The 22,700-nt window shown below is 50.4% G+C and overlaps 2 protein-coding genes across 3 annotated transcripts in view; one reads left to right on the top strand and one right to left on the bottom strand.

Annotated features, from left to right (window-relative positions):
- Window positions 1–7,599, bottom strand: part of SH3GL1 (SH3 domain containing GRB2 like 1, endophilin A2) — a 28,764-nt gene extending 21,165 nt beyond the window's left edge. For both annotated transcript variants that reach the window (XM_050910432.1, XM_050910433.1), the window contains exon 1: window positions 7,533–7,599. In XM_050910432.1, coding sequence (XP_050766389.1) covers window positions 7,533–7,577 — 45 coding nt within the window. In that variant the 5' untranslated portion in view covers window positions 7,578–7,599. The remainder of the gene's footprint in view (window positions 1–7,532) is intronic.
- Window positions 7,600–9,156: 1,557 nt separating this feature from the next.
- Window positions 9,157–21,103, top strand: CHAF1A (chromatin assembly factor 1 subunit A). The gene is made up of 14 exons (XM_050910791.1): window positions 9,157–9,188; window positions 9,621–9,671; window positions 9,910–10,733; window positions 13,346–13,402; window positions 15,558–15,799; window positions 16,397–16,457; window positions 17,000–17,068; window positions 17,482–17,705; window positions 18,218–18,386; window positions 18,594–18,674; window positions 18,760–18,849; window positions 19,082–19,343; window positions 19,954–20,441; window positions 21,089–21,103. The coding sequence occupies exons 2-14, from the start codon at window positions 9,623–9,625 to the stop codon at window positions 21,101–21,103; spliced, it is 2,631 nt and encodes an 876-aa protein (XP_050766748.1). The 5' UTR covers window positions 9,157–9,188; window positions 9,621–9,622.
- Window positions 21,104–22,700: the final 1,597 nt, after the last annotated feature.

Genomic DNA, 22,700 nt, shown 5'->3' with positions numbered 1-22,700 from the left:
CAGGCTCAGGTCTTGTAACAACCCCTCACACCCCACTGCACACAAATTCCCCCCGGCGAGGGGCACTGAACCCGCCGAGGCAGCCTGCAGTTTTGATTTTTACGTTGGTATTTCTGCAGTCTCGGGCAGGAGGAGCTGCCCTGCTTCCCAGCACAGGCTGCCATTCCTCTGGTTTTACCACCCGGGGCTTGGATGGGGCTGTGAGCCCTGGCAAAAGGCATTGGCATATGTAGGGATGGGGGAGAGAAGGAAGAAGAAAAAAAAAAAAATGTGCTAAAGAAATGAATCAGCTTTTACAAGCCAGCCTGCCTGATCTCATCCCTATTTTGCTCTTTCCCAGGAGGAAAGTATTGGCAGGGAGAAGGGGGAGGAAGGATTTCCTTCCACCGCATCCAGAAACCATCCCCCTTGGCACCATCCACTTTCAATAGTTCACCCATAACCTGTGAAAACAGATAGTTAGATAAATAGTTAATTTTAGACAGAAAGCCCCAAGGCAGATGGGCAGGCATCACCACACAGAGCGAGATGACGACGAGGAATCAGCACTCCTAATGCCGCACAATCCCCCCCCAGCCCTGAGTCACGTATCCTTCCTGCGTCCCAGATTCCCCCAGCTGCAAACGTGGGATAACACTTTCCCTGTTTGACATCAGAAACGAGAAGGGGAGCAAACGGAGCAGGGTACGGAGAGCTGGAGTTCTCCACCTCTGTTTTCTGTCTTTGCCTCCCAAGAATTTGAGTTCTCGTTACTATCAGAGCCCAATGACTGTGAAAGCAATCTTAAAAAGGAAAAAAAAAAAAAAAAGCCAAGTTAAAGTAACTGATGCAGGGACACGAGCCATCCCCTGCCTGCGACTCCAGACAGGCTGAACAATACCGAGAAAAGCTGAAAACTGCTCCATTACAGGACTGCTCAGCTCAGCTCCAACAATGATTAACCAGCCAAACGTCACCGTGCCAGGCGTTTCACCAACGACAAATCATGCAAGAAAAGGAGAGGGAGTTAATATGAAAATATCCTGCACGCAGTCATTTTATCTAGATGTGACAGCGGGCATCTCCGCAAGTATTCAGTCATCATCACCTAGGCTAGAAGAGGGACGTGCTGAAGTCTAGTCCCCTTCACTAAGAGGTTTGCCGACACGCGTCCTCCTTCACTTTTTCACCTGCTATACGTGGATCTGCAAACACATGTATCGCCGAAACACCCATCTCCAGCGACGGCAAACTGCTCAGGGCTTCAGGGTGTCAGGCAAGGATGCTCAGGCCGACTGCCGAACGCGACTCCCTCCTGGACAGACCCCGGCTGGCAAGCTGAGCAGGCGGGATGTCACACTGCGCTCGAGCAAATCCGGCTTTCCTCCAGCCGCGGGAGCAGATTAATATTGAAAGATAAACTAGGGAGGCTGCAGGAGACTCCAGTCCAGGTTAGTATTAATAGAGCAAATACCAGGTGCTGTGGGGGGGAAGGTCAGACTGGCAGGAATCAGCAAAATCCCTTGACTCCCCAGTTCACATTCCCATTTATAGATAAGGAACTTAGAGCCCGACACTGCCAACTACCTCCCCCAGGAATTACCTGCTCGCCACGCCGTCGCGGCACCCAGTCCTCATTCTGCCTTCATCATCAAAGCACAGCCACTGCTGCGGCAGAAAACCCAAGGAGCGACCTGCTCCCAGGATCTCCTCCTGCTCCTCAGAGAGACAGGCTGACTTGCTTGCCGGTGGCAGGGCACGGGCATGCAAAATTCACCAGAAAAGCTCAAGAAGAACACGTGAGCCCAAAATGGCACCTCAACCCTTCCTCAGGTGCCCGGTTCCTCCATTGGCAGCTCTGGGTGCTCTCCTGGGTGAAGGCTTGGCCCCAGTGCACCAGCAAGGGCTTCCCCAGGATTTTACCCACGGATGAAGCAGGCAGCCCCGCTGCCCTGCCCAAGCTGCTGCCTGCACATGCTCGCACCTCTCGCCTTGGCCCTCTGGGAAAGCAGAAAAGCCACCGCACAGAGCATCTCAGGTCCACTCTTGGCTTTACTAATTGCTGGAGGATTCAAGACAAGTCAGCATGAAGTTCTGATGCCACTGCAGAGCAGAGACTGGCTTGTCTCGGGGGGCTGTGCCCCCCCTTTAATGTCTCTGGGCACTGGCACAGTCCTAAAAGCTTCAGCTCACATCCACTGGCCAAAAAGCTGCAGCAGACGAAGATCTAATAGATCTAGAAGATCCTAGATATAAGGAAGGAATTTTTTACAATGAGTGTGGTGAAACACTGGCACAGGTTGCCCAGAGAGGTGGGAGATGCCCCATCCCTGGAAACATTCAAGGTCAGGTTGGACGGGGCTCTGAGCAACCTGATCTAGTTGAAGATGTCCCTGCTCGTGGCAGGGGGTTGGACTAGATGGCCTTTGAAGGTCCCTTCCAACCCCAACCATTCTGTGATCTCTCTGCTGCTATGATAACTGCCCTGCAGCACGGTCGGCAGCGGGAGCATGACCCTCTGCTCTCCTGGCTCCGCAGTTCCTCTCCAGCCCCATACCATCCATGGTTTAAACTCCAGCAGCAGCGAGTTTGAGTGAAAACGTGCAGATGAACTCGGGGTGTGTCAGTCTCCGCCAGAGCGGGAGCAAGCTAGAGCTGGAGGGCATGCACAATCAAAACCATCTGCAGCAAGACAGGGCACCGACAGACAAGCTCTGGCCAGGGAAAGGGGCCTGGTGGGTTTGGTTTTCCACGTGGAAGGTTATCCTGCATGCTGCGCTTCCCATTTCTCTTCCAGCGGGAGATCCTGTGCTGCACAGTGCATCTGTGATGTCCGGAGAAACCCACCACCCATCTGTGTAGAGAGCAAAGGCAGCAAGCGGAAAGGCATCTCATGCCTACAAGAGAAAGCCCCAGAGAGCCAGATGCTAGAAGGACTGACTTATCCTTAAAAAAATAAAAGGTAGCTGCTAAAAGGTATCATCTGGGAAAGGGAAGAAAAAAAAAAAAACATATTTGAAAGCACAGCGCAAAGCCGCTGCCGAAAGAACCTCACCCAAAGAGAAATAAAGGGAATCCCAATCCAGCACGGGCAAGAGCAAATGACCACGAAGGCAAAAAAAATAAGAGAAATGCCATCCCTGCCCGCCCGCTGCGCTCCGTCCCCCATCACCAAACGGTCCCCGTGCAGCGTGTCTAAGAGCGGATTCCTCTGCCTCAGCCTTCTGAGCAGATGCCATCGCATCGCAGCACCTGGGCGCCAAGCTGCGGGGAAGGAAGCTCTTAGCACTCATTAACAACTGGCCGGACAGCGTAATTTGCTGACATACGGAGCTTGGGAATTGCACAGTCCTTCTGGGCTGAAATGGCTGCCGGAGGTTACAGAGCACATCCCGGGCTCTCAGGCCAGGCAGAAAGCAAGCGGTAGCTATCCACGTTCAAAAATATCTTCAGAAGCCTTGAGAGCAGTCATCAAACTCAGGAAAAAGCGTGCATGTCAAGGGCTTGCTAGTTTTAATTAGCACTCGCCTCTCCCCCTCTTGGAAAATGGCTTTTGTACTTTGCATGTGGAGGAGGAGGTTGCCGGTCTGTGTCTCGGGCCAGGACTCGCCGGGCACAGCAGGGCATGAGCCACCACTTGCTACCCCGGTTCCTAAGCCCAGGCAGGCCTAGCAAGGTTTAGGCTTGGACCACACAGGCTTCGGGAGCATGTTAATCCTGTTCAGGATGACAGCGGTGCCCAGGGCTGAATACCAGCCTGGTTTAAAAAAAGCAACGCTGTCTTCCCTCGCTCATCCTTGCTTGGGCTGAGTCTGCTCCCCGAGCCGAACCACTGGCATACAACATGTCTTGTGTCCCCAGAAGGGCTCTGTTATACCTGAAGTGACAGTATTTGGCAAGCTCTTTCTTGCTGTGCCTTGGTCACCTGCCGAGCCACGACTGCCCAGAGCAGAGCCCTGCCCGGCAGAGAGGGACGCTCCCCACGCCAGCTCCCCACATCCACGGGGCAGCTCCCAAAGTAGCCGCACCGGGAGCCACGGCGATACCACACCAACGGGGGCTACGGATAAGGGCACCGCACACCACTCCCCGGATTAGACCCGTCCCCAGCAAGCGGGCTGTGCTGCTTCTCCTTGCCTCCGCGCTGTCAGGCAGTGTATAACCCCAGGTAGGACAGTCCTGCTGTCACCAAGGGAGGGGACACGTTTACCAACACCGTATCACAACAACACTGCCTCCACCCTAGGGCTTGTCCCTTCAAACCAGTGGGTGATAAACCTGCCAGTGCCAGGCAGGGCTGCTGCTCTACACCCAAGTAGCGACAAACCCACTTACGCTCAGTAAGCATCGGATTTGCCCAGGAACGGCGCAGGCAGGCGCCCTGCTTCGTGCAGCCTGCCCTGGCCAGTGGCTAATGGAAAGTTTTGCAGGCTTTTAGGATTTACATCGGTCCGTATAAAAAGCAAATGGTGCGAATGAAGCCATTTCTACACCAAAAGGTTCCTGCAAATTCCTCAGTGGATCGAGGCTGGACAGTACCCGGGACTGGATGGTCTCGTACCTGCAACCAGGGACTTCCCACCCTGCTCCCAGCTCGTGATGCTGGAGCTCAAAGCTGCTGCTGTTGTTGTTGTTGTTTCTCCTCCTTCCTTTTGCAAGAAGGTTTTCTACAGCTTTTTTTTTTTTTTTTTTAAAGAACATTTTGCTGTGAACTAGCAAAACCTGTTCTGGACGTACACACAGAACTGCTCACCATCTGCAGCATTTGCCAGCGTGACTTTGATTTTTTTTTTTTTACAGGATACTATCTCGGCTCTCTCCTGCGTGTGGGCGCCCGGCTGCCTCACCCAGGGAAGACGTGGGTCCACAAGAATCAGATGGCAGAAGCCCACGAGCCAAGCCCTGCTCCCGCCGGCTACCAAGGAGGCTGAACTGGCCCCCTCGTCGTGCAGGGAGGCGGGGGTGTCCCAAACCTGCCGCTCCAGCGGTGCCGAGGTCCTTGCAGACCTTGGTCCTGGCTTCGTTTTCCTTCAATTAACAACAGACGTGGAACGGAACATAACATTTTAGGAAAGATCTTCCACATGTTTGGTTTTGGCAGCATCCGATAGCTTTAAGGGAGCCAAAAAATAACTAATCCTCCTCTCCTTCAGCCAAGGGGTGGCCGAGGAGTGGGACCAGTGGAGGGAAAGGGAAGGAGGGTGGAAAGGGAAGGGAGAGGAGAAGACAGAAGAATGGCTGAACTGGAACCAGTCACTCCCAGTTTCCAGTTAAAGCATCTCTGAAGCATAGATACCTGTGTCCCCATCACCACGGCACTGCAAAGCGGGTGGCAGTGCCGCTGAAAGAGGACTGCGTCCCTCTCGTCCCTGCAAAGCGGGTCGCTTCACCGATATTGGTGGAAAACCTCACACCAAACCCGGCTTCTTCGGATTAAATCACTTCCCAAAGCCTCACGGCAACAAGAGCCGCAAAAGAACTCACGATGCAGCTGCAAATACACCTTATCTCCCAATTTAATATGCCACCAAACGCAGTCTAAGCGCTCAAGTGAAGTATGTGCACGCGCGCTTGAGAGGCGAGCGGGCCACCAAGTGCGCGCGTTGGGCAAGTTACTTCTCCCTGGACAGCTGTGCCGGGTTTAATTTTTCCACAAGCAGCCAAAATGGTTCCTTTTAAGAAAAAAAAGACACCTGTAACAGAAAAAAAAACCACCAAAGACCACATATGATTTCACTTCACAATAAATCCCCGCAAGAAAGGCTTCATCGGGTGTTTTAAGATGATGTTTTTAGACTTTAGAAACACGCTACTCCTGACTCATCGATGAGCTTTCACCTCTAATTGCCCTGCGACACCACGACGGCACATCCACACCAGCAAAATCCTCCTACACTGAGTTTTCAGCACAACCTTCACCCGTGGAAGTCGTACAAAAACCCCCACGATGCAGGGATTTGCGAGAAAGGGGGTGGGAGAATGACTTAAGGAATCTGTTATTTTGCGTTGCTGTTTAAGCAAAATGCTTTTTCGTAAACACAGCCAAGAAAGGAGGCAATACACACAGCAAACATGCTTGGGCTGAGCTTAAAGGGGTTTAAACTTTGTGCCTGGAAAACACGGTCTGTTGGTAGATCTGTGCAACATTTATCTTAAATTTAAAACAGGGGCAGAAAAGCAGCGACTGGGGGAAGCAGAGCAGTATTTACGAATCCCGAATCGTTCCAAAAATACATTAAAAAAAAAATCCTGACTGTCAATTTCAGCGGCGTTCACAAGCAGCGGGAAAGATAACTCTGCTCGGGGGGATCGGGAACGGCCACCCCTCACGCCGAGGGCGAGCGAGAGGGTGTTTATGAACCCCATTAGAAGCCGATTCCCACATCTGGGCAGGGAAGAGCTGCGAGGAGCCACGCACTTCACCGTCTTTGCTTTAGGACAACATCAACGCACTGTTTACCACCGGAGCAACCAATTACAGGATCAACTGTCGCTCAGCTAAAAATCACACATCTGACAAGTTTTTTTCCAACGTCCCCCGACTGTTTCCCGTGCGGGCCGGGGCTCCGGGCTCCCTTGCCAAGCCCCAAATCCTTTCCCGGTCCTGCCGCCAGCTGCTCTCCAGGAAGCGGGAGCTTCCCGAGGTTGAGCTGCAGCTGCCATCCGAGGTTAACGGGGCCGGTGACTCCCAGCTACGACCTCGAACCCTGCCCAGCCGCCACCTTCCAGGGCTTTTCTCCTAAAATCCTGCTCAACTTAGAAAGTCCAAGGTCATCTCGGCTGCTGAGGTGCTTCACGGCCATCGCCCGCAAAGCCAGCGCGGGTCTGGGGCTGAGCGGGATGGATCCGTCCCCTCACCGTGCTGCGGACGCGGACCGTTTTCGGGGAGGGTGGGGAGCACACCTCCACCATGACACCCCCCTGGACCTCGGGTGCAGCCAGCACCCAAACCCCGGGACCCTCCAGTCCACAGCAGATGTGTTTCTCTGCTGGGGTCCCTCCAACAGCCCCGGCTTAGGGAGTACGGGACCATTCCCGGGACCCCCCCCAGGTTCCCCCGAGGGTTTGGGGAGCATCTGAGGGGGCCATAGCGGGGACGCTGCGGCACCCTGCTCCGCTCACAGCCCACACCGGGCTGGCCCTGCCCCGCCACGGCGGGAGGGGACGACACAGCGAGCCCCGGGATGGCCAGGAGCCACCGGGAGGGGAAAGCCGGGGGTGTTGGGGGGCAACTGGAGAACCGGGCGCTGGCAGGGAGGCTCGAGAGTGGGATACCGGGGGGTGCCAAGCTGGAACACCAGACATTGGCGAGGGGCCACCGCGCAGGGGTACCGGGGGGCGATACCCGGCGGACACGGACGGGCACCGGCCCGGGATGCCGGGAGGGGATAAGGGCGGGTATCAGGGCGGGTATCAGGGCACCACCGAGCCGGCGCGGGCAGCCGGCAGCGGGAGGGGGGTCACCGAGGCGGAGAAGCGGGCGCTGGTAAGGGAAAGGCGGCCACCCCCGGGCCGCGGTGGGCGGGAGGGGTCGCGGGCCCCCGGTGCCTCACCTGGCTCGCCTTGTAGAACTGCTTCTTCAGCCCCGCCACCGACATGCTGCCGCCTCTGCCGGCCGCCGAGGGACGCCTGGGGCGGCGGGACGCCTCGGCACGCAGGAGCCCGGCCCGGCCGCTGCCGCTTCCGCCGCCGCCGCCAGGAAGCGCCCGCCCCGCCCCGCCCCGCCCCCTGCCGGCCCGGCGGAGCGCCGCCACCGGCACCACCGAGAAGCGCGCTCGCGCCGGCCGGAGCGCCGCCCTTGCCCGCCACGTGGTGCCCCCGCGCCCCCTGCCGGCGGGGCGACGCCGCCTCAGGTTGCGACTGTGCCGCGGGGGGGGGGGGGGCTCTGTCACGACAGTGGGAACGGCCAGTCCTGCCGGGTTCTGTCTCTCTACTATAGTCACAGCTCTCCGCTGTAAGCTGGCGCCCGGCCAGGCTCGCTGGGGAGCGGGAGCAGGGCTGCCGGCCGCCGCCACACGCTCGCCATCAGCCCCGGCCCCTCTGGCTCCCCGGTGTCACCAGGCCCTCGCCCAGGCCGCGGCGTCACCGCTCAGTGTGCGGCAGCACGCTCTCGCTCTGTGTGAGGGGGGGGGGGGGGGGCTGTGAAAAACACGGTTGGCAGCTCCGCAGGTGCGGTGCAACGTTAACTTTCTACAGGAAACGGGTACACGCCACCTGCGCGGAGAGACGGCCCGGCCTCAAAAATGCCTCCGGTGCAGAGGCAAAGCGCTCAACCTGAGGGAGCTCCGTCCCTGAGGAGAGGCGAGGAGCGAGGGGAGAGGCGGCAGCCGCACGGCAGGCGGAGCTGGGGACTCACAGCCCAGGGGGGCCAGGCCCCCACCCCTGCCAGGCTGAGGGGCCCGGTACCGCCTGAGGCAGGGCTGCAGGGAGGGGAAAGCGTGTGGGACGCGGGGACGGCCAGGCCGGGAAAGGGCACGGGGGGAGAGCCCGTGCCTCCCCCCCAGCACCGGCCACAGCACCGGGGAGAGGATGGGGGCGACTACCGCTCCCAGCGGGCGCCGCGCCGCCGCCGAACTACAGCTCCCAGAATCCCTCGCGCTACCCGTCTGCCCCTCTGCGCCTGCGCGTCTCAGCGGCGGTCGCTCATTGGCCGCCGGTGCCGCCGCCATTTCGTGCCCTGGCTCGGGCCCCTCAGTGGCGCGGCCCGGTGGGCGGCTCCGCCCCTCTGCCCGGTGCTGGGGAAAGGCTGCCCCGACCTCTCCGGAGCCGGCCCTGGGGCCGCACCGCCGCTGCCCCGGCTCCCGCCCGGCGAGCAGGCAGGCCTCGAGCCCAGGCGTAAGGACCCAGCGGCACCCCGCTGACCCTCACGCAGCTATCCAATCAGCGCCTCCAGCGCGCCAGACTGACAGCCGCCGCCGCCAGTCAGCGACGGCCGCCGCATTAGCCAATCGGGAGGCAGCGGCGAGGCCGGGTGCTGAGCCTCCCTCCCACCCTCCTCGCGAGACGCGGGCGGGAGGGGGGCGGAGCCGGCGGAAGGGCGGGTCACGTGGGGCGCGCTCCGCCTATCAGCGCGGCGAGGCGCGGGGTCGCCCCGGCTCCCGCCAAATACGAGCGGGAGCCCCCGGGGCGGGACCGGACGGGACGGGCCGGGACGGGTCGGCCGCCGCCGCCGGAGGAGCGGCGGGAGCCGCCGCCGGCCGCCGTGACAGGTAGGGCCGAGCTGGGGGTGCGGTGGGGCCGGGACGCAGTGTGTTTCCGGCGGCGGTTGGGCCGCGGGGTGCGCGGGGCCTTCCCGGGGTAACAAAGGAGGCCCGGCAGCCGCCGCCGCGCCCCGGAACCAGGCCCGGGCCCGCCCCGCCGCCTCACCCGCCGCTTCCTTCCTGCCCAACCTCCTCTCCTTCGGCCCGGCCGCAGCGGAGGGGCCGGTGTCCGGCGGCCTGGGGCCCGGCGGGTGCGGAGATCCCCTCAGGCTGAGGGGTGCCGGCGGGGCTCGCCCCGGTTCCTTTGTCCGGCCTCGCCGTGCCCGCGCTCCGCCTTGGGGAGAGCTGTCGGGCGCTGCCGCGGGCCGACTGTCTCGGGGAAGCAGGTGGCTCACCGGGAAGGCGTCACGGGTGTTTATTTATTATGCTTTTCCCTCACAGCCATGGAGTGCCGAGACAAAGCGGCTGTTCCTCCGCGGAAGCTCGTACAAGGTAAGGCTGCAGAGGGAGCATCTGTCACCCGGCGCTGCTTTAGCGCACTAAGAAGGTGTCAGAGCTGATTTTGTGAACTATATTGGCTTTGCAGTAATAAACCGGCCTCAAGCGGCTGATCTGTTCCAGTTCTTGTGCTTAAGAGCTAATTAAATATCCTGCTCTTTGATTCCCCCCCACTCCCCCACCCCAGTGATTTGTGTGATGCGATTAAAATAATAAAATGTTGTTGTTTCAGCTCGGTTGCCGTTCAAACGCTTGAATCCTGTACCAAAGGAAAAATACGATGCAGATTCAGAAGTAAAGAAAGTAAAGAGCTCACAAAGTGGTTTTGGTCCAAGTAAGGATTCCTCCCTAGATGCATCGCGTGCGTCCCTGGACAACGTGGAGAATGACTGCCAGTTGGACTCAGATGTGAATTTTTCTCCAAAACTCGTTAACGGAAAGGGTCCGTTAGACCATTTTATACAGAAAAACACAAAAGATAACACAAACGAAACTGTAATTGTTATTGAGCTGACAAAGGGCTCTAGCCATAGACTAAGTGATGACGTAGACCATGTTAATTTTGATTCAAAAGCATCTTCGTCCCTAGCTATAACTAATGGCATGTTAGGAAAAGAGAGAAACCAGTTGAGTTGCCTGAATTCTGCTCAGAGTAGCCAAACGGATGATTCAATGGAGACTGATGCGCGGTGTGCAGCTGTAGCGAATAAAGATGAAGATTTGGTAGATGGAATCCAGTCGCGTTCCGGGTTAACAGAGTGTAACAATGTGGGAAACACAAAGGTAAACCAGAGTGAACTGAAGGATGTGATCTTTGAGGGGAAGATGCCTGTTGTGCTCCTGGAGGATATTATGACTGCAAAATCTCCCCCAGTTGCTTCTCTGGATGGAAGTGTCACGTCGGAAAATGAGACCATGGAATCGTCTCACGAAGGAGACTCTGGACTCACCAACTCCTCGCTAAGCTCTCGCTCTGTGAGCTCACCCGAGGCACAGCCTGTTGCAGAAACAAAGAGAAATACTAGTCCCTTAGCTGCCTCAACGCCTGTTAGGAAGGTTGGTCTCTTTTCTTGGTTTGGTTTTTTTTTTTACAAGCTGTTGCGTTGCAGATGGGTTGTATGGTTTCCTGCGCTTGTAGTGAAAAGGACGAATAGGATATTCACAAAGATAATGAGAAGTGTGTGAAAGGTGGCGTTGATTTATTAATAACATAACTGAATTACTGCCCTTTTGAATCTTCCTTTAAATCCTATGGCTAAAGGATTTAAATCTTGCCTGGTTTTGAGCTGCTGGTGTGTTTGCATTGTGTGAATGTAACTTTGAACTCTGTTACAGGTTCATTTTATATATTTTTTTTTTTTATGAACTGCTCGTGAAGTTCATGCCCTGGGACTTAGCATTTTGGTAATTGGGATAAGGACAGTGTCCGAAAGCAGTTTTGTCCATTAGGTGATGTTTTACAACCTCTATTCTATCCTTGATGAAGCTGCTGTAATTACTGTGAGAGGACGTTACCCTAGTACCAGTAAGTGCAGATACTTTTCCAGCTCTGAATTTCTGCAACTGTGGCATAGAAAACGCTTTAAGTTGAAACTACAGTGCATCAGTGGAACTGCAGATCTGTATGTGAGGATGGAGGACGAGTCAGACGAGCCTCTGTCTCTCCGAACTGGGTGTACAGAGCTTGTGCTCTCAGCCATCTTGTTACGGGCGCGTCGTCGAGCACGGGGAGCTGCTTCGGGGAAAAGTCACCGCACGTACAGCGCTCCTGGGAACGCGTGATGCTGTTGGGCAGGGAAGGCTGGCACAGGAGGGAACGCCTCTAAATTGGCTCTGAATGAGCTGGTTTATTGTGATCTTAGTTCCAGTTTAGTAGCTCTGCTCCAGCAAGAGACCCCGAAACACTGTGATCTTTGGTGCTGTGTTGAAGGGGAAGCTTCTAAGGACAACAGGATCTGCTCAGGCGGCTGAAACATTCAGATGGCTCAAATGGCTGTTTACTGCTCAACCGTTTTGGGGAGGAGATCAGTGGGCATTTCTCTTGGGGGGCACAGTTCACCCATGGTGAAACCTGTGAAGCAGAGCAGTCCTGGTGAATGTGCTTGGGCACTAGCTAAGCCTCGCCTATGGTTAGGCTGGGCTATCTGACCCATGCGTTTGTTTTGCTCAACTACATTATTAGAGGGGAAAATGAGGAAGGTATTGAGGGGTGGGTTGATGTTGTGCGGCCAGAGGTGGAGAATTGAGTATGTGGCTCAGGTAAATGAGGGTGAAGCAGCTGGTAGCCTTCCTGCTTATGCCTTTTAAGAAAGATTTTCACCAGCTGTCCCCCCAGGGTTTAAGGAGAAACTGTCCCACAGGTGAGGAAAAACCTCACTGGCCTGGAGGAGGTATGGATGAGTTAGCTGGGGCTTGGAGCTCATGAGGTGACAGGTCTTCCATTTCTTCTACTGTGTGCTTATCAAGGAAAATGATCAGTTTTTATACTGTTAAAACTTGCAGTCTCTAAAATAAATACATAAACTCAAGCAGGCATGAAGTATTTCCAGCATAGCAGAACAAACAAAAAAAAAGTACTTGACTCCCGATGTAATACGATAACACGAACAAGTTATTAGTTTCCTGTGGCGTGAAGTAAGGCTGGAATCACTCATGTGCTGCTGGCCAAAACGGGAAGACTGCACCTCGACCTGTACGGTTGTCTGTCCTGGCATGTTTGTTTTCCTCGGTGGAAACAGCTCTGATAAACTAAAGCTCCGAGTTGGAAGAACTCTTATTTTGTGTCAGATAAATACAGAATCTCCTGATACAGCTTTGCACTGTGTAAACTTAAATGTCTGTGAGTACAGAAAATAACGCAGTTGGTCTGTGTTAGTCTCTTAATCACAGAGTTTAAACATGGTACCTTGTACTGCAAATGGCAGGAGAAGGAAGGGGGGGAGATACAAGAAACCAAGCCACAGTATGCTGAAACGTTGACAAATTAAGCCTTTGACCAGTCTATGAACAATGCTTTTAAACATAAAATACCTTTTTTCCCCTATAAATAACAGCTTTAAGAGAAATGAGAAGTGTGAGCTGTTGGGATCTTAGGGTTGATACGCTGGTACTAGTGGAAAAGCAAGAGGGCTGTGATGACAAGAAGAAACAGTGTTAAAATATGGATAATAGTCCTTGTATTCAGGAATTTATATCTAAATATCATAGCAAGAGTAAGTGTTAGGATGCAAACAAAAACCCAACCAAAAAACAATTTTAACTTGAAGGAAGTGCCTTTGCTATAGTGGAATGTCCTCTGTTGTGCTCTCATGATTTGGAGCAGCTCTAGCTTCTGTTTTTCTGCACATGATATTCCCTTGCAAATGATACTTTAGAACTGAGTAGACTAGAGGGATTTGTTTATGCAAAACTTAGTAACGTGAGGACTTAATGTAAACTGAAGCTTTTAGATGTATTCAGGCTTAAATGTAAATCAGTGAGATTAGATATGCTTGAACTGTATTCTTACATCCTATACTGAAGCAATACTTAAGCTGCTGAATATACTAATCTGCAAGAACAATGTTAGTATAATTCAGACGAAGCTTGCTGTTCTTTTCGTAAGAGTTCTAGTGCCTCGTGGAGAGGGAATGATGTGGATCTCTAAAACTTGCGTTTTGTAATTCCAGGTACATCAGAAATTCCACAAAAGTTCAGCAGAGAAGGAGAAGCTGAGATTGCAAAGAGTAAGGCACTTTCACTGACATAAAGTTAACCTGCTGTGCTTTTGCATTGAATAGTAAGCAAAGCCCTTTGTGTTTCATCTTAGTCCACTTAGAACATCTCTTTTCCTGGTTTTCCTCACTGATGAATATGGAAGAATCCTAATGCATGCAGTTAAAGTACTTGGCTTGTTCCAAAGCCTCTTAATGCATATGTAATGAAGTGTGGGTGGCCTGCACTGCATTTCTGTGCACTTTGGTAAGAGATTAAGAAACTGTAAATGTTGCTGACTGCTTGTCAAAATGCTTTTGAGAATTTTTTCTAAACCATTCCTGAGAGGGTAGGTGCAGCCTGCTAAGTGGACAGATACAAGTGAAATCTTCAAGAGCCTTCTATTTAGGGTCGGTTCCTGCTTCATCGTTCTCACCCTTCCCCCTTTTAAGCCACAAAATGTAGGGTCTGCTCTTCATTAATAAGTGAGGCAAATGGGCCACTGTGCTTATGGGTTGCTGAAGAAGCTGTTGGATGTCACTGCTGGAAACGCTCAAGCTCTGGGCTCTGTTGGCTTGAATGCAGCTAGTCAGCAAACTCCGTTCCATAACAAAACAGCGGTGCAAAAATTTTGCTGTCCGTTCTGCTTTCAGTCATAAAATGCTAAATACAAAGGAGGCTGATGGATCACATGGAGTTCTTGAACAGTCAGTGCTGTATGAGTGGGCTTTGCCTGCTGGAAAACTGGGTGTTATTTTAACTGCAGTTGGGAAGACCTGTGCTTATGAATTCTTACTGTGTTTCTTAGTAACTAGTTTATAAAGTTGGTAGGGGACTGTTGTGTGTTTTATATAAGCTATATGTGATTGAGCCTGCTCCCGAGATGCTTGCTTTTTACAGTGCCCCATATAGAAGTCCAATCTGTTGTGTTCTTCCATTCTATATGTACGTTAAAAATAGCAGTAATGTGAGGAAGAGATGAGAATGGAAGCTTTATTATGCTAAAAATTAAATAGACCCGCCAATCTTGCTGTTAACTTCACACCATTTTCCAAACTACCCAGTAGATTTTTCACTGATTACCGTGACTCAGTTCTGACAATATTGGTTTTTTTTTACCATTGGCACCATTTTGTATGTTGGTTGCCTTCTGCAGTTATTTGTACGTTGTGACACTGTTCAGTAAGTCTTGATGTTGCCAAGAGGAGATGTGAAATAAATAAAAAGAAACTGAAAATACACAGTGAGGATATTTGTGTGCCTGAGCACAGACATACCATAGTTTCCTGGTGAAGTCACCAATGCCTATGACGTAGGGAAGCTATCTTTCTTTAATTTGTCATTTTTTAGTAAGCGTGCTGCATACTCCTTTGTGTCAGTAGATCCATAATGAGAATTTCAGTTGCTTTGGGATGAAATACCGTGAATGGCAACGCTTTCAATGTAATCTTCCCCCCATTGTTCCCATAGTGTCCCTTAAATAAGCTTAGAACGCCTCGTGTTGTCGGATTATCTAACATGGGCTAACACCGGTGACAATTTTTTTGCGAGCTCCAGGTCTTATAAAGCAGCTGCACAATCCAGAGTTTGGAGACTCGCATTACTGCCTGAGATAGTGAAAAACGTCGTCAGAAAATCCTTCTGGGTTTACAATGCAAAATCAGATCACATTCACTTTTCAAACTTACACCATGGTAGCCCTACATTGATATAAAAGCATGAAAGCTTAGCTCGTGAGGTATGTATTTCCAAAGAAAGTATTTTGGAAATAATCTGAAATCTTCTATTAAATTAAAAAATACTTTTTTAAAATTCCCATATAGTTTTCCATAATGCTACAATGGTAATGAAGGTGACTCAAATATAAAGCAAGTAGAATACAAAGCTTTCCTTGATGCTTAGAAAATGGAAACGCCTCCATTTGATAGAGGAAAAGAACAATTAATGCCTTCAGAGAGCCAGTACAAGGTAGCTCAGCTGGCTGAGGCAACAGGTAGCTGCGGTGAATAACCTTGTGTCCTGTGATAGCTAGAAACGATGCTGCAGGTCAAGCACTGGGTGGGTGCAAGAATTTACTCTAGGATCTCAGCTGAAGAAGTGAAGTCCTTATTTTATGCAAGTTTTTATGCCAGCAGCTATTACTGCGTACAGAAAGACAACTTGCTTAATGGCTTGTTTCTGAACCAGGATCAGGAGCGCGCAGACAAGCTGCAGAAGTTGCAAGCAGAAAGGGAGGAAAAGGGAAGGCTGAAAGAAGAAGCAAAAGCTGCAAAAGAGCGAGCCAAGGAGGAGGCGAAGAAGAAGAAAGAAGAGGAGAAAGAGTTGAAAGAGAAAGAAAGGAGAGAAAAGAAAGAAAAAGAAGAAAAGGAAAAAGCTGAGAAGCTGAGAGTGAAGGAGGAGAAACGCAAGGAGAGGCAGGAAGCTTTAGAGTAAGTGGCTTGGTTTCTGCAGGTCCTGAGGAATAATGTGTAATGATGTGAGCACCTTTCCATGCCCACCTTAACTGTCCCTTCTAGAGGCTGTACTGGTCAAACAGCGCGTGCCTCTGTCACGGGATATATTTTAAGCGCTTGAAAGACTGCATACAGCAGACCCTAGTCTCAGCAGTACTTTCTGCTTGCAGGCTGACCTGGGCTTCTGATTTGAAATGGCTGAAAAGAGCTGTCATGCTCCACTGAGTTTTCCCTTCATGACCAGTCTTGCTTGTACTTTTGCAATTTGCTGGCACTGGTGCCCTGCCTGTTGAGGAAGTTGCTTGTAACTTGATAGTACCATACATACCCTTTCCTGGTATTGAGGGAAACTTGAAGCAGCCTAGCTACTTTGTGGCTAAAACAGGTCAATATTTGCTCTAGAAAGAATAAAGAGAGTCTTCTGTACCAAGTGTGGTCCTTGACTAAATTAGTAGATTATCTTCTTGCCTAGCATGATGGGGTCTTAGTCAAGGTCTGGGGCTTCTCACCTCTTCCTCAGTGCAAATAAACACTTCATGATTTTTGACAATTAAAATGAACTTTGTGTTAAAGGGCAAAACTTGAGGAGAAGAGAAAGAAAGAAGAGGAGAAACGGTTAAGAGAGGAGGAAAAGGTAAATGCTTTCTCTAGCTTGTCTCTCAGTTCTTCTGCTATGGTGAAGTGATGTTAATGGGCTCCCTGGCACCCTGCCGACGGCTGCTGAGCCATTCACAATGGGGCTCCTGCAGCTACTGTGGTTCTCCAGGCAGCGTTCTCTGCCTTGGTGCCACGTGGGAGTGAGCACGTCCGTTTGGGATGCAGCCTCTCCAATCTGATCTGGTGGTGCTGCTCCACCAGTTATATCGTGCAGGTTTCTTGTCTGTTACTTTCATATGTGTTGGTGTCTTTGCTTTTACCTGTTAAAGTCTTTTCTGCATTTGTTTTTCAATGCCCATGGATGAACTCTAGCCTTTGTCTTGGCAATGACATGGGAATCCACATAGCTGTGTTAGAGAAGACAATTAATTTTCTGTTGAGTTACAGGAGCTGGTAAATGACTGAACTTTGCTTTATACCTCACTAGATTTGAAGTTAGGTCATGCATGAGCTCACCTTGAATTCTAAGGCCTTGTCCTACCTTTGTGTTTATAATTTGCATTTTGATTCCGATTTCAGCGTATTAATGCACAGAAAGCAGAAATTACGAGGTTCTTCCAGAAACCAAAGACTCCACAAGCCCCGAAGGTGAGGTATTGCTGTTCCTGTGTTTTGGTGGTCTTCCATTAGTTGTCATCCAACGACACTGATTTCCTTCTGATCTGTCCCTTAGAGCTTCTTAGGTGGACAAAGCATTAGTATTCCTTACTCCCTAATTTCAAAAGTGTAAAGGATTTTAAAAGAAGTCTGTGACCAGAGCAGAGACTACAAAAGAAGTTTGTAGTTGCTTTAGTAAAAATCTCAGCTCTGTCTTCTGCTGTGTTGGCTGTAAAGACCTAGATTCCCTTAAGATCTGTTGGAGTCTCAAATAGGAAGGGCTTAACCTAAATCTTCACTTAAACCTCAGCACCTGGTATTGAGGTTTGTTGTATATCTTGAATGTGTTGGTATTGCGGTTTCTCAGGTGTTCAGACCCTAACGATCCTCACTTAATATTTCAGATTCTTGCTGGCTCTTGTGGAAAGTTTGCTCCTTTTGAGATTAAGGAGAACATGGTCTTAGCTCCCCTCTGTCGTATTGCCCTGGATCCAGACTTCTTAGAACAGCTGGATAAGCTCCTGCATGCACAGAATAGTGACGTTTCTTTCTTGAGGGATCTAAAGTGTCGTAAACCACGTAAAACTGGACCTACTTTTGTCAATAACAGCACCGACATAGTAAACAGGTTAGTCCGCGTTTTGGGGGTTTTCTTCACTTTTTTATATAATGGACTGCAGAATGGTTTTGAGGTAGTCTTGTTCTAATATTGAAGATGATGGGAAGATGGAGCTTTTCTTTGAATACTTGTTTTGTATGAGAATTGTTTCCATGGGGAGCAGTACGTTATGGTGTAGATTTCCTTCATTCCGTACAGTGCTTCTCAAATCCTTCCCTGCGGGAAATCTTGCGCTTCAGGCAGCTGCCTTTCAGCACTGGACACTACTGGCCCTTAGTGGTGTTTGTCTTTGATAGTTTTAAAAAGTAAACATACCAATAGCTAAAACAGAGCTGCTGTAAGGTTGTAGTTGAGGGAGGTGGCTTGTCTGGAACCCCTGTTCTTGCAAGCGCATTGGGAGTGCCTGTTGTAATGAACTCAAGCGCTGGGTTGGTATTGTGGCTGAACTGAAGCTTTTGATGTTTTCCTGAGCAGCAGGGGAGTGTTCTGTAAGTACTGAAGATGGTCTCTTGTTTTAACAGTGACGTGGTGGTAGTGGATAACTGCAAAACAGATGCTGTTCCTGAAAGGGGGAAATTTGGTAGAATGAAACTTCTGCAGTTTTGTGAGAATCACCGTCCTGCATACTGGGGCACATGGAACAAGAAAACCACTATGATCCGTCCCCGGAATCCTTGGTCAAAGGACAGTGTAAGCACCTCACAGGCAGTGTAGTTGGATTCTTTTCTTTCTTTATGGTCTTGAAGTGAACTTGTGGTTGGCCAAGTTCACCTGTTCTCTGGGATTTCTGATCCACTTGCATGTTCCCTCTTGCTACTGAGTTTTGAAACCCTGAATGGGGTCTGGCGTCGTGCTCTCAAATTATTTACAGAAATGGCATGTTGGCGTTTCTTCTAGGAACTACTGGACTACGAAGTAGATAGTGATGAAGAATGGGAAGAGGAGGAACCTGGAGAAAGTCTCTCCCATAGTGAAGGGGTAAGGATGCCGCATGCTGAAAAATAGCTTTCTGAACCAATTGCACTTGTCAGTGTAATTTCTAATAAGCAGAGTTTATTTTTAGGATGATGAAGAGGAGGGAGAGGATGAAGATGATGACGATGGGTTTTTTGTACCCCATGGGTACCTATCTGAAGATGAAGGAGTGACAGAAGTAAGTGAACTGGGTGTCGCTGGATTTCCATCTCTGTTTCCGATGAATCGTGTAATAAATATTGCCAGAGGAAGAGAACGTGTAGTCTTGGCAGTGATGTAACTCATCTCAGATCTGCATGGTTCAGGAGCAGACTTCTGTAGCTCAGGGAACGTGGTAAAAAGCTGGGTTTAAAAAACTTTTGTTTTTCCTGGAATGGATGTATCGGGTTCTTTCTCACCTGTGGCTTTAGGAGTGCGATCCAGAGAATCAGAAGGTTCGTCAAAAGCTGAAAGCAAAGGAGTGGGATGAACTGATGGCCAAGGGGAAGAGGTTCCATATTCTACAGCCTGTGAAAATCGGCTGCGTCTGGGAAGGTGCAGAAAATGACAGCAGCACAAATGCAGACCTGAAGGTTCTCCAGCAGTTCACAGCATGTATCCTGGATTCACCTGTTGCAGAGGAAGAACAGCAGATACAGAAATGTAGTAAAAAAAGAGCAAAAGATCAGCAAAGTAAGACCTGAAGGGCTAAATAGTTGTGTTTACACACTGTTGTACTCTGCTTTGGAGCTAATAGGTTTTTTGTATTGAGTGTCAAATTCAGAATGACCTGTTTATGACAAGTCTGAAATCCAAGGAATCTCCTTGAAAAGGAGTTTTCCGGCATTGCGTCCAGTATGGCCTTAGTTACGCTCTCCAAAAACTCTTGCTCTAGATAATCCAGGAAATAAAGCCAACAAGGCTTCAGTAGACTCAGATTTAGGACTGCTTACTGAAAGCGCTTGGGCCCATTGACCTGTTTATTGTTCAGGGGGAGAGGATTTAGTTTGTGTGACAGGTTTCAGTACTGAGTATCTCCCATACCTGATTAACACAAGGATATGAATAATGCCCATAAAGGCTAGAACAAGGGTTGAAGCTTTCGCTTCAGAGTGTCGTTATTATTGGGGGTGACTTTTCTATGTCAAATTTAGCTCCTGTTACAATCCCGTATCTAAAACTAATCTCAGCCTATTTGTCTTCTTTCTGGAGCACATGTACTGACAGGTTATGTCAGCCTGGCTTTTCTCGACCTTTAAACAGTTCTTCCCCACAACCTTTGCGCATCCTTTCTTCTCTGCAGTCCTTGGCCAGCTTCTGCCGCTGCTGCATGGCAATGTGAACGGGAGCAAAGTGATCATCCAGGAATTCCAGGAGTGCTGCCGGCAAGGACTGTTCAGTGATGTGACTGCAGCCGCTGACTGTAGCGACACAAGCCCTGCGAGCCCTCACACCTCCCGGCCGCAGACGCCTGTTGGCGAGGACAGCGGTGTCCCTTCCAAAGCCAGGCTAAAGCGAATCATTTCTGAGAACTCTGTGTACGAGAAGAGACCTGAATATAGGATGTGCTGGTATGTCCACTCAGAGGTGCTGAAGAGTTTTGATCAAGAGCATCTCCCCGTCCCTTGTCAATGGAACTACGTCACCCAAGTCCCTTCTTCAGGGAAGGAGGAGGGTGGCAGCGTGCCCGGTGCGGCGGTCCTGCAGACCACCCCCATGTCGGTAAAGAGGAAGTCCACCGGAAGCATGTCCATCACTAAATTCATGAAAAGGCCTCGGGATGCTGAACAGGTGAGTTCCTGTCGCGGTGCTCTTCCCCAGTAAAGAACAACGGGAATGTGGCTGTGCGTCTTCCTTAGACGAGCGTCCTGGCATGCCTCTCAGATTGGCCTAGATCAGCAGCATCAAAATATTAAGCTACAGACACCGTCCTTCACACAAAAAGACCCTTTTTGTGGGGAAAGGAGTGAAATTATGTGACTCTAAAGAGATGGGTTTCTTTTGTGTGTCTCCAGCTTGGACTGTCTGTTCCATTTGAAATGTTGCTCTCCTGCTGTTCTTCCATTTTCTGCTATTTGGCAGTGATTGCATCCAAGCTGTGAATAGTTTCTGAGTGTCTGCTTGGCCTTGGTTTTACAGCTGTATATAATTTGTATGCAGGTTTTTATGTGTGCGTATGGTTGCCAGATGTATAGCCTGAGCTGGTGACTTACATCAGTTGCATGTGTACTGATTAAATGTGGTTCGTAAGTGCTGCAACTCAACTCATAATAGTCTGTAAAGTCTCCGGCTTATACTGTCATACATAAAGCTGAATTTCAAGAGCCGGTTTAAAAACGTAATAATTCATAGGAACAAAATGAGATGGATTTGGAGTAGTTGCTACTCCAGCTCTAAGCTTTGTTGTGGTCTTCCTGTTGTTTGCTTCTGCTTTTCAGAGTAACCACAGGTAGCATTAAGAGCTTTGTCATCCAAAAGGATGACTGAAAAGAATGTGATTGGTGCTTTAGCTGTGTGATGCTCTGTCGTGCGTTTAAGACGGTGAGGCTTTAGGTCACGAAGCTTGGTGGTATCAGCTGTTTGTCTCCAAACCTATAGGCAGGACAGGGTTTCCACTGTCAGAGGATTTATTCCTCGTCCCCTGTGGACGAGGGGGTGAGGAAAGAAGCCACAGACAAAGCTTTTCATGCTTTTCCTTCCCACTTTATTCTTGGCTGCTTTGGCTTTTCTACTGAAAAAGCTCTGCATTCAAGTATTGATAGGGATCAGACACTTGTGAGAAGCTGTTCAGCCCCCGAACTCCATCTGCTTGGGTTTTTTCTTATACACTAAATAAAGGCAGAGATAAAAATCTCTGCTTGGCACCCACTGGAAATTCTGCTTATAACCAACTACCTGAGCAGAAATAGCAAAACAAAGGCTTTTCGTAGAATTACATCACCAGCCTGAATTCTTCAAAGCTCTCAAAAGCATCTTGAAGCTGCCCTTGTGAGGTGCAGTGCCGTGCAGCTCGGAGCAAAGGTGTCAGACTCCTGAAAGCCTTTCATGCCTGACGTCTAAATCAGCACTGCTCAGGTATTGAGATCCCATCCTTCCTGTGGAGCGAGGCTGGAGCTCGGGGAGAGCCTAGGAACGATGGGTGGGTCGAGGCTGCCAGGTTCTCTACCCCTGGCACGTGTTACTCTGCCACAAAGCTTATGCCAGGACTCGTGTAAGTAAAGGTGCTCTTACATAAGCTGCGGAGAGAGAACAACTCGATACTGAAGTGGGCAGTACCTGCATGCGTGTAGGAGGGGAATACTTAATCTGAGAACTGTGACTTTAATGAAAGATGTAAATTTAAAATGTCTTCTCTTGGAACAGCTTGTAGGGGGTGGGGACCAGGTTCTGGGTCTGAGATTTTCATTCCACAGTTCCAGTTGGGGGGGGAAAAAAAAAAAACCAAAACACTCACAGCTGTTCAATACTGGGCAACTTCGGTTTGTATCACTCCTTGTATTCATTTTCTCAATTCAGAATGAGTAGTTTGTGCTGCTCCTGTGGCAGAAAATAAGGTCACCAAGGGAAGAACTGTAACCCCTCCCTGAATAAAAGCTAATTGGCAAAGATGAGGAGGAGTCAGGGGGAGAACACGCTTCAAACTTGACAAGCAAAAGTCATTTTCCATCTTCAGAAGGAAGAAAGCATCCAAAATAATCAGCAGAGAAGGGAGAGATTTCCCTTCCAAAAAAACAACACAACTGAGTCAGTTTTCAATTAAGGTTTGAACTGACTTTTTGATGTGTAGGCTGTTCATTGCATTGTGTAATAGTGAAACATCTTGGAGCAGAAGCTTGGCGTGCTTCCTGCTGTACGCGCCATTGCAGATGAGGCCTTTTATCAAAAGTCAGTGTCTGTTGAAGCCAGGGCTTGCTTATTTTTCTTCCCTACAAATATGCCCAACTGGTGAGTCCTAATCGTGAGACGTGCCCACTGTAGCCTTTCCCAGCACTGGCTGCGCTTGGTCTCGCACGCTAGCGCTGTCAGCTCGCTGATACACAGCTGGTACCC

Source organism: Gymnogyps californianus, chromosome 24 (assembly GCF_018139145.2).
Source record: "Gymnogyps californianus isolate 813 chromosome 24, ASM1813914v2, whole genome shotgun sequence".
NCBI classification, from domain to species: Eukaryota; Metazoa; Chordata; class Aves; order Accipitriformes; family Cathartidae; genus Gymnogyps; species Gymnogyps californianus.
The sequence above is the reverse complement of the archived record's forward strand: the minus strand, read 5'-3'. Positions and strand labels throughout refer to the sequence as shown.